The 14356-nt window shown below is 41.6% G+C and overlaps 1 protein-coding gene across 1 annotated transcript in view; it reads left to right on the top strand.

Annotated features, from left to right (window-relative positions):
* Positions 1–14356, top strand: part of LOC126272319 (cytochrome P450 6k1-like) — a 151628-nt gene that overhangs the window by 87339 nt on the left and 49933 nt on the right. Inside the window, exons 4-5 of the mRNA XM_049975105.1 lie at positions 8615–8776; positions 13591–13728. Coding sequence (XP_049831062.1) covers positions 8615–8776; positions 13591–13728 — 300 coding nt within the window. The remainder of the gene's footprint in view (positions 1–8614; positions 8777–13590; positions 13729–14356) is intronic.

Here is a 14356-nt window from a genome sequence, read left to right as displayed (position 1 = left end):
TCGCCATAGGGCCGCCGTGGTATTCGATCATTCATCAAGGGTGTGAGCTGGGAATACGAAGAGACGAAAAACTCCTGATATTAACTCTATCCCTTTTGACATTTGTGGCCGCACAATGGTAGGACACTGGACTCATATTTGGGAGGACGGATGTCCAGATTTAGACTTATCGTGATTTTCTTAAATTGCTTAAGGCAAATGCTGGGAAATGCCTTAGAAAGGGCTTGGCCGGATTCGGTCGCAAGTCTAAGCTTGTGCTCCATCTCTAATGACTTCGCCGTTGACTGGATCATAAATCGTAATCTTCCTGTAGGGAAGTTCTGGCACACAAGATGGAAACCAAACGTCATGGTCGCATTCCATGTGGAAAACGAATGTGCAGTGGTGCACTAGAATTTCACTTTATGAAATAAGTTCTCTGCAAACGTGTATGCAGAAAATAGTATCATACGCAATAGATAAACAGAAAGAGGTTGCACTGTTGTTAGCAAACTGGCACTGTGTTCGGGAGGATACAGGCTCTAATCTACACTACTGGCCATTAAAATTGCTACACCACGAAGATGACGTGCTACAGACGCAAAAATTAACCGACAGGAAGAAGATGCTGTCATAAGCAAATGATTAGCTTTTCCGAGCATTCACACAAGGTTGGCGCCGGTGGCGACACCTACAACGTCCTAACATGAGCAAAGTTTCCAACCGATTTCTCATACACAAACAGCAGTTGACCGGCGTTGCCTGGTGAAACGTTGTTGTGATGCCTAGTGTAAGGAGGAGAAATGCGTGCCGTCACATTTCCGACTTTGATAAAGATAGGATTGTAGCCTATCGCGGTTGCGGTTTATCGTATCGCGACATTGCTGTTCGCGTTAGTCGAGATCCAATGACTGTTAGCAGAATATGGAATCGGTGGGTTCAAGAGAGTAATATGGGACACCGTGCTGGACCCCAACGGCCTCGTATCACTAACAGTCGAGATAACAGGCATCTTATCAGCATGGCTGTAACGTATCATCCAGCCACGTCTCGATCCCTGAGTCAACAGATGGGGACGTTTGCAAGACAACAACCATCTGCACCAACAGTTCGACGACGTTTGCAGCAGCATGGACTATCAGCTCGGAGACCATGGCTGCGGTTATCGTAGACGCTGCATCACAGACAGAAGCGCCTCCTATGGTGTACTCAAAGACGAACCTGGGTGCACGAATGGCAAAACGTCATTTTTTCGGATGAATACAGGTTCTGTTTAGAGCATCATGATGGTCGCATCCGTGTTTGGCGACATCGCGGTGAACGCACATTGAAAGCGTGTATTCGTTATCGCCATACTGGCGTATCACCTGGAGTGACAGTATGGGGTGCCATTGGTTACACGTCTCGGTCACCTCTTGTTCGCATTGACGGCACTTTGAACAGTGGACGTTACATTTCAGATGTGTTACGACCCGTGGCTCTATCCTTCATTCGATCCCTGCGAAACCCCACATTGCATCAGGATAATGCACGACCGCATGTTGCAAGTTCTGTACGGGCCTTTCTGGATACAGAAAATATTCGACTGCTGCCCTGGCCAGCACATCCTCCAGATCTCTCACCAATTGAAAACGTCTGGTCAATGGTGGCCGAGCAACTGGCTCGTCACAATACGCCAGTCACCACTCTTGATGAACTGTGGTATCGTGTTGAAGCTGCATGGGCAGCTGTACCTGTACACGCCACGCCATCCAAGCTCTGTCTGGCTCAATGCCCTGGCATATCAAGGCCGTTATTACGGCCAGAGGTGGTTGTTCTGGGTACTGATTTCTCAGGATCTATGCACCCAAAATGCGTGAAAATGTAATCACATGTCAGTTCTTGTATAATATACCTGTCCAATGAATACCCGTTTATCGTCTGCATTTCTTACTGGTGTAGCAATTTTAATGGTCAGTGTAGCCATCCCCGATTTAAGTGTTGCGTTGTTTCCTAAATTACTGCAGGCAATTGCAAAGATAGTTCCTACTTTAATGCCACAACCAACTACTTATAAGATCAGACAATGTATAAAACTTGTAGCCTTCTGCTACTACTACTACTGCCATCTCGTTATTATTATTAAAGTGCAGCTACTGACGGCGGTCACTGTAATTGTCGTACGGCAGCGAAACGTGGTAGATATGCTAATGCTCTCTTCCGGAACCAGTTTACGCTGGAAAAAATTATTTCCATTGCTGGCCACCAGTTGCAAATCTGTTGCTGTGCAATGTTTGTATGACGGTATGATACCCACGGTGTCATTTGAAAAGCCATTACATGGGCGAACAGTACGTCTATCGAGAAGACACATTGTGCGCTGTCAATGAACAAGTTTTATGTGAATGTTGGCAATTTCAATGTTGCACTGAGAGAGTATCGCCGACTGATAGGTCCTAGCAGAGGCTCGATATCATCAAATAGTTTTAAGGAGATAATAATGATATTCTAAAACACGGGTGAGCTTGGTGTGTTACCTGGAAGAGGAAGGCATCCTATCCCAGTGAAAGCCATTGACTAGGTTGTTGCTATCACTGACCACGCAGCATGTGCCCCAGGTAGTACTAATGCTCGTGCAGTGTCACGAGAATCGCCCGTCCCGTGGCCAACAGGAAAGAAAGTTTTGCGGTCTATTTTACATTGCCAACAGTACAAGACCCAGACAGTGCAGCAACTTAAACCTCATGGTTGGCAGCAATGTTGTGAGCTTGCTCTTCGGTTCTGGCACGGAATGAAGTTGATGACGTGTGGCCGGGAAATATTCTGTGGAGTGACGGGACACATCTCACAGTTCAGGGTGCAGTGAATACCCACAACTGCCAAATTTGGTTCAAATGGCTCTGAGCACTATGGGACTCAACTGCTGTGGTCATTAGTCCCCTAGAACTTAGAACTACTTAAACCTAACTAACCTAAGGACATCACACACATCCATGCCCGAGGCAGGATTCGAACCTGCGACCGTAGCAGTCGCACGGTTCCGGACTGCGCGCCTAAACTGCCAAATTTGGTGTACTGTTAAATCGCGTGTTGCGCACGAAGATCCATCCACTGCACTCGCCGTATGTGACTGTGTGGCGTGGATTCACAAGCACCTTTTTTCTCGGTGCGTTCTTCTTTGAAGAGAATACACTTAGAGGGCCTGTCAGGTGTAACGTGAGGTCTGCACGTTATCGATATCTTCTTGTGCAGAATGTGATTCCCATTTGGAAGAGCGCAACTGTGTGGAAACGGGTTTTCATGCAAGACGAGGCAACACCTCACGTCGCTTGCCCAGTGAAACAACTGCTAAACGCTACCTTCCACGAAAGTATTATTTCTATAGGTTTTCCAAATGCAAGATCACCTGATCTGATTACATATGACTTTTGACTCTGCGGGTATCTAAAAGAAAGCATTTACCAGGGACACGTTCACTCTCTAACTGATCTGAAGGCCACTATACAAGAAAACGTTACTCAGTTCCATCGGAACTGCTGCGAGAAACTGTTGATCACGTCGTTTTACGGATGCAGCCCCTCGTCGAGGTCTCTGGTAATCATATTGAACAAATTGTGTCAACTGCGGTTAATAATAAGATCTAAATTGTGACTTTGTGATTTGTTTGACATTTTCTGCATGCGCCCCGTTCTAATCCATTACATACGCATCCACAGCGCTAGACTTGCACTTGGTGCCTAAAATTGGAACTAACTTCCCACTACCATTACTATAACTGGTACTATTGCTAGCAGTAGTAGTAGGATGAGTTTTGGCAGTGTGCAGGAGCACAGACCACAGAAGACAGTTACTGGCCCTGGCTGTGCTTCGGTCATTATCTGTGCGAAGAAGCTTCTTGATAAAAACACTTCAATAAGGCGACCGGCCGTGCACGAACCACCGTATCTTACATCGCAGGTATTCGTCAGCTTTTATTTACAGTATTCCTTTTTATACAGAAAACTTAATCGTGGCCCGCATCTCGTGGTCGTGCGGTAGCGTTCTCGCTTCCCGGGTTCGATTCCCGGCGGGGTCAGGGATTTTCTCTGCTCGTGATGGCTGGGTGTTGTGTGATGTCCTTAGGTTAGTTAGGTTTAAGTAGTTCTAAGTTCTAGGGAACTGATGACCTAAGATCCCATAGTGCTCAGAGCCATTTGAACCATTTGAACTTAATAGTGCACAAAAACTGACCATTTCTTCCAGTAGAGCAATTTAGTATACACATCAAGTTTGTTTCCTCTTAAATCCTTCCTCGAGAGTGAAATGTTAACTGCCTTCGTCGATCCAGTGAGACATTGACAACTATCGACTTTTGCCAGACACGGGTTTTAGATATTGCTGTTATTGTTGATGTGATCTTCGGTCCGAAGACTGGTTTGATGCAGCTCTCCATGCTACTCTATCCTGTGCAAGCCTCTTCATCTCCGAGTAACTACTGCAGCCTACGTCTTTCTGAATCTGCTTACTCTATTCATCGCTTGGTCTCCCTCTACAATTTTTACCATCCACATTCTCTCCAGTACTAAACTGGTGATCCCTTGATGCCTCAGAATATGTCTCACCAAACGATCACTTCATCTAATCAGGATGTACCACAAATTTCTCTTGTCCTCAATTCTATTCAGTAGCTCCTCATCTCATCTATCCATCTAATCTACAACATTCTTCTGTAGTGCCACATTTCGAAAGCCTTTATTCTCTTCTTGTCTTGGCTATACTCCATACAAATACTTTCAGAAAAGACTTCCTGACACTTAAGTATATACTCGATGTTAACAAATTTCTCTTCTTCAGAAAAGCTTTTCTTGCCTTTGCAAGTCCACATTCCTCTACTTCCGTCAACACCAGTTAGTTTGCTCCTCAAATAGCAAATCTCATCTACTACTTTAAGTGTCTCGTTTCCTAGTCTAATTGCCTCACCATCACCTGATTTAATTAAACTACATTCCATTATCCTCGTTTTGCTTTTGTTGATGTTCATCTTATACCCTCCTTTCAAGTCCTTGTCCATTCCGTTCAACTGCTCATCGAAGTCATTTGCTGTCTCTGAGGGAATTACAATTTCATCGAGAAACCTCAAAGTTTTATTTCTTCTCCCTGTTCCTACTCCAAATTTTTCTTTTGTTTCCTTTTCTGCTCGCTCACTGTACAGGTTGAATAACATCGGAGATAGGCTACAACCCTGTCTGACTCCCTTCTCAACCAGTGCTCGCATTTCGTGCCTCTCGATTATTATAACTGCCGTCAGGGTTCCGGTCAAGTTGTAAATAGCCTTTCGCTCCCTGTATTTCACTCCTGCTACCCTCAGAATTTCAAAGAGAGTATTGCAGTCAATACTCTCTAGTCTTCAAATGTTATAAACGTAGGTCTGCCTTTCCTTAACCATCTTCTATGAGAAGTTGTTGCGTCAGTATTGCCTCGCATGTTCTTACATTTCCCCAGAATCCAGATTTCTGTGCCTTTTGTACTGGAAAATCGAAGGTTCATCTCGTTATTTGAGCCTTACTACAGCAGTGAGGGCTTATACTATTTGTTGTATAACGACTTTAATTCAGTACACAGAATACATTTTATGGTGGAGTCGGTTTCGGTTATGTGCGCATAGTTACGTATAAGTAGTGATAGGAACAAAGGAATGGAAACTATCCATTCAGTCGGTTGTTAGAAAACGGCCGATACATTCGGTTGTGGTTTTTCGTTTCGGTTGAATTATTCATTCATTCATTCTGTTGCGTGAAACCAGTCCTTGGGAGCAACCGAATAATGAACGGTAACATTCGATCGTTTGCCATTGTTAGATCACATTCTACGAGGGCTAGTCGGCAAGTAAGGAACGATATGTCGCGAAATGGAAACCACAGTGAAAATCAAAACTGTTTTATTTGCAACAATTAGCTACAACTTCCAGCTACTTATCTCCATAGTCGCTGATCTGACTTAGACTTTTGTCGTAGCGTTGTACCGACTTTCCAATACCCTCGTCATAGAAGACAGCCGCCAGTGTTTTCCGCCAATTCTCTACGCTGGCCTATAGCTCGTTGTCTGTGCCAAAATGTTGTCTTCGTAGTCAGCGGTTCATGTGAGCAGATATGACACTCTGAGGGAGATAATTACGGGCTGTATTGTGGGTAATCAAACATTTCCAATTGAAAACGATACAGGGGCATCTTCATTGCCCCTGCAGAATGCGGCTGAGAATTGAAGAAGAAAACGTACGACAGTTATGTAATGTTGGCTTCATAGATTGAGGTGAAATTTCTCACCAGGCCCTCGTACTTGGCGGGAGACATTATGGTTCTAGGTATCTTCCCGTGTTCCCTGTGTGCTCAGACCAAAAAAGAACGACGTAACTCGATCGACGGGCATACTTGAGACACTGCCCAACACATCTGTGCAAAACTTCATCGGATTTTCACTGTGGTTTCCAATTCGTGACCGATCGTTTCTTACTTTCCGAATAACCCTCGTATTTACTGTATGCCTTTTTGTATAGGAGAGTTATTCGTGCAGAAAAACTGACCATTTCTTCCAGAAGACTACACACTGTCGTTGACTACACTCTGTTATCTCCTGTCGTCACTGTTATTGCCGCTGTGATATTTGCTTTTTGTAGAATACCAATATGTAGCTTTCAGTTCCGTTTTTCGTACATATTTATAAACAGACGTTTTCTTGATAATGAACTTTGTGTCTAGATCAGAATGCTCAAACGCACAGTGAAGTGGGAATGGAGGAAATCACATGACCGGCTAAAAAGTGAACCTGAAGATAAATTCAGTGCGATGTACAATATCTACAACAATGAGCCATATTATGAAACTATATTTTTTTAAAATTTTCAACGAAAATAAACGACTGGTAGCAATTTTTTCGCAGAAAAATACTTCCGACAAGTTACAGTGATTAAGTGACCAAATAATTAAGAAAATTGTAACTCTTGTGCTTTCTGTTCACGTCACCTCAATATTTACCGAAGTAGAATTATTGGTGATGGGAGCAAACTAGCAGGAAGAAAAAGAGACAGAGCTTAAGTAAATTTAAATCAAAAAGGAATTGTTCACTTATTTAAACATAAACTTATAATGCAGTACCAGTTATAAATCTTTTAAAACCAATCAAAATGCCATACTTAATGCCACAAGTACAAAAATTTCGTATTTTAAGTGAAAAGAAACATTAATTTGGAAAATACTTCATTTTTAAGAGAGTATTTTTATTCAGCTCTGGTTGAAATAACATACAATTTTTGTCTCCAACCGAAAGACGTGAAAAAGTAAGTAAGTAAAATCACCTAAACCCGGAGAGCGAGATAAAACGTTCATAGTGCTGGCGTGGGCCGGAGAAAATATTCGGTTTTTTCATTCGACAGAAAAAAATGACTGAACAACAAAAACGGTCGACTGGCCATTGGGTTGTTGAAAGCACAACTGGCTCAAAAATAACGTACTAGATAAAATTAACTCAACGCTGCTCAAAAGATCAATGTGGAAAAAGGTGCAAACGAGCATTTGAGAAAAATAAATTGTTGTCAAACTCGGCAATAAATTTGTTCTTTAGTGACGGGAATAAGAACACACATTCCACAGTGAAGACTATTTTCCATTTACGTGTGTCTTCTTTGCGTGTTGTATCGCAAGTGTGAACAAAATGTAAAATATTTAGAAGCCGGGTTAGATTCAAGAGAGAGACTGACAGCTCTGATCTTAGCACAAAAAATAAAGATACGCCAGTAAAAGCGTATATAGCCATGGAAATTTCTGTTTTATTATATGGAGCAGAAAGTTTGACGCTGAGAAAAAAAGATTTACGGCAACCAGAAGCATCTGAACAGAAACTTCTAAGGTCTGTAAAAGGTGTACTAGGGAAGACAAAATTAGAAACGAAGTAATAAGGGACGAATTAGGAATCCAAGCAATAACGCAAAAGGCAATCCAATAGAAAGAAAAATGGAGAGAACACATATTTCGTGTGTCAACACAAAGACTACCTAAACTATCAACTGATTATAAACCACAGAATAAGAGAAGTGTGGGAACATCGAGGACGGTGTGGCGAGACCGGAACAGGCGCTAGGCCTAACCCTGCGGTGGCAGAAGAATAATAATAATTTTCATGGAAAGGTGAATTAGTCATTAAGCGTAACAGTAAACAACTTTGCAACGAAGTATCCTTCATTTTATGTAACTAGCTCAGGTGGCATCTACTACGTTCCCAATTCAGATGGTGCAATATTTAGTCGCCGAATGCAGTCTCTTCTCCTGAGTTACATATTTTACCCTGCTTCTTTCAAATTCGCTCCATATATTATTCTTATCACTGACCCTCCTTTATTCAGTCCTGCTCAGCATGACTCTTTCCCTTTTCTTTTTCTAACAAAAACAGTTAATCTTATTAATATAAAGTATTTTGATGTTTCGTATTAATTTAAGGTATTTTGATGTTTTCTTTCGAGTATAGATTTGTTAAGTAATGACTCATAACAGTTAATGATTTTTAATAGAGAGATATGAGTCTCATGAAAAAACTGAGTTGGAGAAGGTGCGCAGGTTGTGAATCCTACGGTTTTGTTCGTAACAAGAGAAGCAGACCAGACTAGACACGTGTGCTTGCGTTCCAGGGTCCCGAGTGGAAGTACCTGCGGGCGAAGCTGTCGCCGACATTCACGTCGGGCAAGATGCGCGCCATGTTCCCGCTGGTGGTGAGCTGCGACCAGCAGATGCTTCACTACCTGCGCTCAAAGCTGTCCGCCCAGGGCACCGTCGAGCTGGACATCAAGGAGGTGAGCAGCGAACAGCACCACAACTCAAGAGCTCCGGGGCGCTTCTGGCTGGCTCTTCCAGGAGGGACTGCAGAAATTACATATCCCTCTTCACTCTAGCGTTGTCCAAACAGAAAGAATCGCTTCTTCGTATCTCGAAGATTTCAATCTTTTGTGGCGTATCAGCATAGGCCACCAATATTTATATTTCTGTCAATGATAACTTTCCCTTTCTGCTTAAATCCCCCAAATCATCGCTGACCATTGGTTTTCAGATTGTATTGAATCTTTCCAAAGCGTCATCATACTTTTCTACCGTGAAAACAACAACCGCATACTCTACTGTTTGGAATTTAAACGAGCACATGCTAGTAATATACCCAGATCCACAACTCCCTTGCATATATTTATCATAGTTGTAATTTTATCCAGAGTTAGAAATTCAAAAGTTTCATTTGATATCTGAGGTGATATTGGGTTCTGAATAACAAACAAAATCCTTGCGAATGTTTGTTTGTTTTCAGCTTCCACTTCAAATGAAACATATATCAGAACCGCTTCAGTATGGCTGCCATTGTGTTGCCACAACCCCAGCATTCGTAATGAAAATAAATTGCCGTCTCAAATGACACACATCTGTAGCTGTCTGACAAAACTCTAGGATTCACTCTGCTGATACCCTGCCTCGTCCTTTAGCAATGGCTGCTTGTGATGTCGTTGTTATGGCGTCAGTCAATCTATTGATCGTACTAAAAGATGTATTTTAATCCAAATGAGCTTTTGTACAATCACAAATTGCGTTAAATTTTGAGGGAGATTCAGTGCATCAAAATAAAAATCGAAGTCCATCACAGACTACCGGGAATCCATCACAGACTGCCGGTTCTGTTTGCATGTAAATCATATAATACGGTTGATACGGGGACAGAAGAGCTAAAATATCTTCTTCTTGTTGTGGGGATCCTAAAGTTTGCGCCACATCCCGCATCTCTGACGCCAGACGCCTCGATCTCGGTATTCTTCCTCATCCTCTGCTAATCCTCTTTTCTTTGTCGCCTCTTGGATTGCCCTTAGCCAACCTTTTCGTAATATTCCTCTTCTTTTGCTTCTAAGAGATTGCAAGAAAGTACTCTCTCTGCCCACCGGTCTTTTTCAATTTGACAGATTATATTAGATTTACTTTCATTCCAATTGATCCATAGTGAGGGGGTCCTCCAGGACGTAGAACACGTAGAAAAACAATACATGACAAATATTTACAACTAAAACAAATAAGCTAATGTACCATTCCACAGGTCCCAAGTGGAATGATCGTCATTTTTAAATGAACACTATATGAAAGAGTCATTTTACAAATACTAATGCACTGGATTTAAAATAAAAAAGTTTTTTGTTTATTTATAAGGTAATAAACGTGTAATACAACTACTATAATACAATGAACACATTACTGCACAGAAATTGTGCAGAAGATAGATTGTACTTACACACACACACACACATATTTACAATAAACACATTACTGCACTGAAATTGTGTAGAAGTTATATTAGTTGGTTTTACTGAGAAATTCATCAATGGAGTAGGAGTTGGCCACCACTAAATCCTTTAGACTTCTCTTAAACTGAATTTCATTGATTGTTAAGCTTTTTATGGCTGCTGGCAAGTTATTGAAAATGTGTGTTCCTGAATAATGCACACCTTTTTGTACAAGACTAAGTGACTTTAAATCCTTGTGAAGATTATTCTTATTTCTAGTATTGATTCCATGAATTGAGCTGTTGGTTTGAAAAAGTGCTATAATTTTAATGACAAATTTCATTAAGGAATAAATATATGGGGAAGCAGTAGTTAGTATCCCTAGTTCCCTAAACAGGCTTCTGCAGGATGTTCTTGACTTCACACCCCATATACCTCTTACTACACGTTTTTGTGCACAGAAGACTTTAGCTTGGCATGATGAATTACCCCAAAACATAATCCCATATGACATTATGAAAAGAAAGTAAGCATAGTATGCCAGCCTTCTCGTTTTTATATCCCCTATGTCTGACACAATTCGCATTGCAAATAGAGATTTGTTAAGACGCTTCGGCAGTTCTGTGGTGTGCTCCTCCCAGTTGAATTTATTATCAAGCTGTAATCCCAAGAATTTAACACTGTCCACTTCTTCTATTCGCTTGTCATCGTATGTTGGGCATATACTCGTGGGACACCCCTTACAAGTTCTAAACTGTATATAGTGTGTTTTTTCAAAGCTTAGTGACAATGAATTGACTAGGTACCAGTGATTAATGTCCACAAATAATTTATTAGCTGATCTTTTTAAGACTGCACTTGATTTGCTATTTATTGCAATGTTTGTATCATCAGCAAACAAAACGAACTTGTGATCTGGTAATGTTACTGATGAAAAGTCATTGATAGACACAAGAAAAAGTAAGGGCCCCAAAATGGAACCTTGTGGGACCTCACATGTCATTAGTTCCCAGTTGGATGATGCCTGATAGCTTGATACATGGCTCTTTCCTAATAACTCCCTTTGTTTCCTACCAGAGATATAAGATTTGACCATTCATGCCCTAATGATCCTAGCTGTCTTTCTTCTATTCTGTCTGTAATACTGTAATGTGTCTGCGTCGTTTCTATTATTTCCTTGTTTATTATACGGTCAATTCGGGAAAGTCTACATGCTCTTCTTTCTATGAGTTACCAAAACTCATTCCTATAACTTGTTATTGGTTCCACGATGGGTTTGTGTAATAGTATTTCAACATTTAAACCCGTTTTTGAGGGCCAAAGTATGGGATGTAGTTTTTGAATAGCCTCCCTTACGTGCCTGATCCGTTGTTAGATATCTCTGTTGAAACTAATTCTTTAATTTTTTTAAGCACTGACCAATAGAATTTTCCCTGACTCAAACTTAACCTATTAATTTATTAACCACAATATACAAGCCCAACGCAATCTGACTGCTATATATTGACAAAAAGGACTTCCATTCATTAACACAAAAGAATAGCCCCGAACTACAAGAAATCCTAACAATAATACAAATCCAAAAAATATGAAATAAAGAAATATGAAACTACCTCCAACTCTGTTAACTGCCTAAACTCAATCACGAATCCCGATAGTGGAAACCCCATTCTTTTTCATAAGTTACTTACCTCACAGGAAGTCTTCATAACACGAACTACAGCAATTGCAGTGAACAGCAACAACTGCCGGCTAAATAAAAAGATTGTAACTACTACAGACTAACTACTGTGAAGCATATGGTTAGCAAAAGAAAGATTTTGTTGTAGAGCAAACAATGTATTTAGAAAGTTTAACCTTATTCATGTGACATCCAGTTCCAAAAATTATATAGCTGTCAGCAAAGAACTTGGAAGAGCAGTTGAACGGAATGGTCAGTGTCTTGAAAGGAGGATATAAGATCAACAAAAGCAAAACGAGGCTAATGGAATGTAATCGAGTTAACTCGGGGGATGCTGAGGGAACTAGATTAGGAAATGAGACACTTAAAGTAGTAAAGTAGTTTTGCTATTTTGGGAGAAAAATAACTGATGATGGTTGAAGTAGAGAGGATATAAAATGGACACTGGCAATGGCAAGGACAGCGTTTCTGAAGAAGAGAAATTTGTTAACGTCGAGTATAGATTTAAGTGTCAGGAAGTCGTTTCTGAAAGTATTTGTGTGGAGTGTAGCCATGTATGGAAGTGAAACATGGACGATAAATTAGTTTAGACAAGAAGAGAATAGAAGCTTTCGAAATGTGGTGCTACAGAAGAATGCTGAAGATTAGATGTGTAGGGAGTATTGAATAGAAATGGAGAGAAGAGAAATTTGTGGCACAACTTGACTAGAAGCAGGGTTTGGTTGGTAGCACATGTTCTGAGGCATCAAGGGAGCACCAATTTAGTATTGGAGGGCAGTGTGGAGGGTAAAAATCGTAGAGGGAGACCAAGAGATGAATACACTAAGCAGATTCAGAAGGATGTAGGTTGCAGTAGATACTGGGAGATGAAGCAGCTTGCACAGGATAGAGTAGCATGGAGAGCTGCATCAAACAAGTCTCAGGACTGAAGACCACAACAACAACATAGCTGTCAATAATTCCACTAACCAAACATTATCAACCATACATCCATTATCACACCTTTCCCTGCATATTTTCTTATAAGAAATTTCATCGCACTTTACAAAGCACTTTACACTTCTCTAACCACTCGCTAACTGCTAATCCGTCCAACCACAGACTCTCTTGCTGAGGGCGGAGAGCTCTGTCAGCGATATTAAGTCTATAGCGCTGCCAACATACAAACAGATTACTTACACTGTCACATTTTCCGTGACGTGATGGGAAACTACCCTGGTACCTAAACAGCTCGAGTAACTACGCCGAACAGGTCTCGGAAGGCGCAAGGGGCCGACCGACCGCCGTGTCATTCTCAGCTGATTTGCGTCACTGCATACGGATATGGAAGGGCATTTGGTCAGAACACCGCTCTCCCTACCGTTGTCAGTTTTTCGTACCCGGAGCCGCCACTTATCAGCCTAGTAACTCCTCAATTGACCTCACAAGCGCTGAGTGCACCCCACTTGCCAACAGCGCTCGGCAGGTCCAAACGGTCACCCATCCAAGTGCTAGCCAAATACCAAGCGTAAACGTCGGTGATCTGACGGGAACCGGTGTTAACACTGCGACAAGCCCGTTGGCACGCTAAATGTAATGATTCGTAAATATTTTAGCGATTTATGACTTTGACACTAAAGACAAAAAATTGTGTTAAAAGTGTACAGTCTGAGTGTGGCACTTAACAACGTTGCAGGTGACAGCCCGTTGCACTACGGACGTCATCAACAGCTGCGCTTTCGGCATATCCAGCAACTCGGTGGCCAACCCGGACGCAGAGTTCCGCGAGCTCGGCAAGAAGACATTCGAATACGGCATTCACAGGTCGCTCGAGGTATGTCTCAAGGCTTTTGTTTCTGTGTATTTCCTTTTCTGTTTTGAGTTACAACAGATTTCGAACTCAAATTAATTTCTGTTTTTTTAACCTGTAGTGATTATTGGAAATTTGCTCCAGACCAGGACTCTAAACCCGTATTTCGCGCTTATCGGGATGGGCAAATCATAGGTTGGGTTCCGCCCTGGTACAAATTTTCAGTTGACACTATAGCTTGATAGCATTTCAATCGCAGCATATATGAATAGTTTGCACTGAAATCAATATTTTATGTCACCGTACCTTCATTGATTTCATTCTCACCGATCCTTTCATTCACTTCAGAGGACATAATTAATTTTATGTGTTATTATTCAGCTGTTGCTGGAGTGCAATGAATGAAGACTTAAATACTCTTCTCTTATCGCCCGTTCCGCTTGGAAAAACGTTTCCCAGTGCAAACTGCACAAAGAAAAGCAAGAACAAAATCAAGCAAACGTGATGTCTTCGGATGAGAGAGTGTAGTCTGCTAGTCAGTTACTTCACTGCAACATGACACCGCCGTGACAACTGCCTAGCCATGGCCTGTCAGATGCGTTTGATTAGCTAAACGCCTGGTTGTCAGGCAGCAAACAAGTCGTCTCCGTTC

This window comes from Schistocerca gregaria, chromosome 1 (genome assembly GCF_023897955.1).
Source record: "Schistocerca gregaria isolate iqSchGreg1 chromosome 1, iqSchGreg1.2, whole genome shotgun sequence".
Lineage (NCBI taxonomy): Eukaryota > Metazoa > Arthropoda > Insecta > Orthoptera > Acrididae > Schistocerca > Schistocerca gregaria.
Note: the sequence above shows the minus strand (reverse complement) of the source record. Positions and strands in the feature narration are given on the sequence as shown.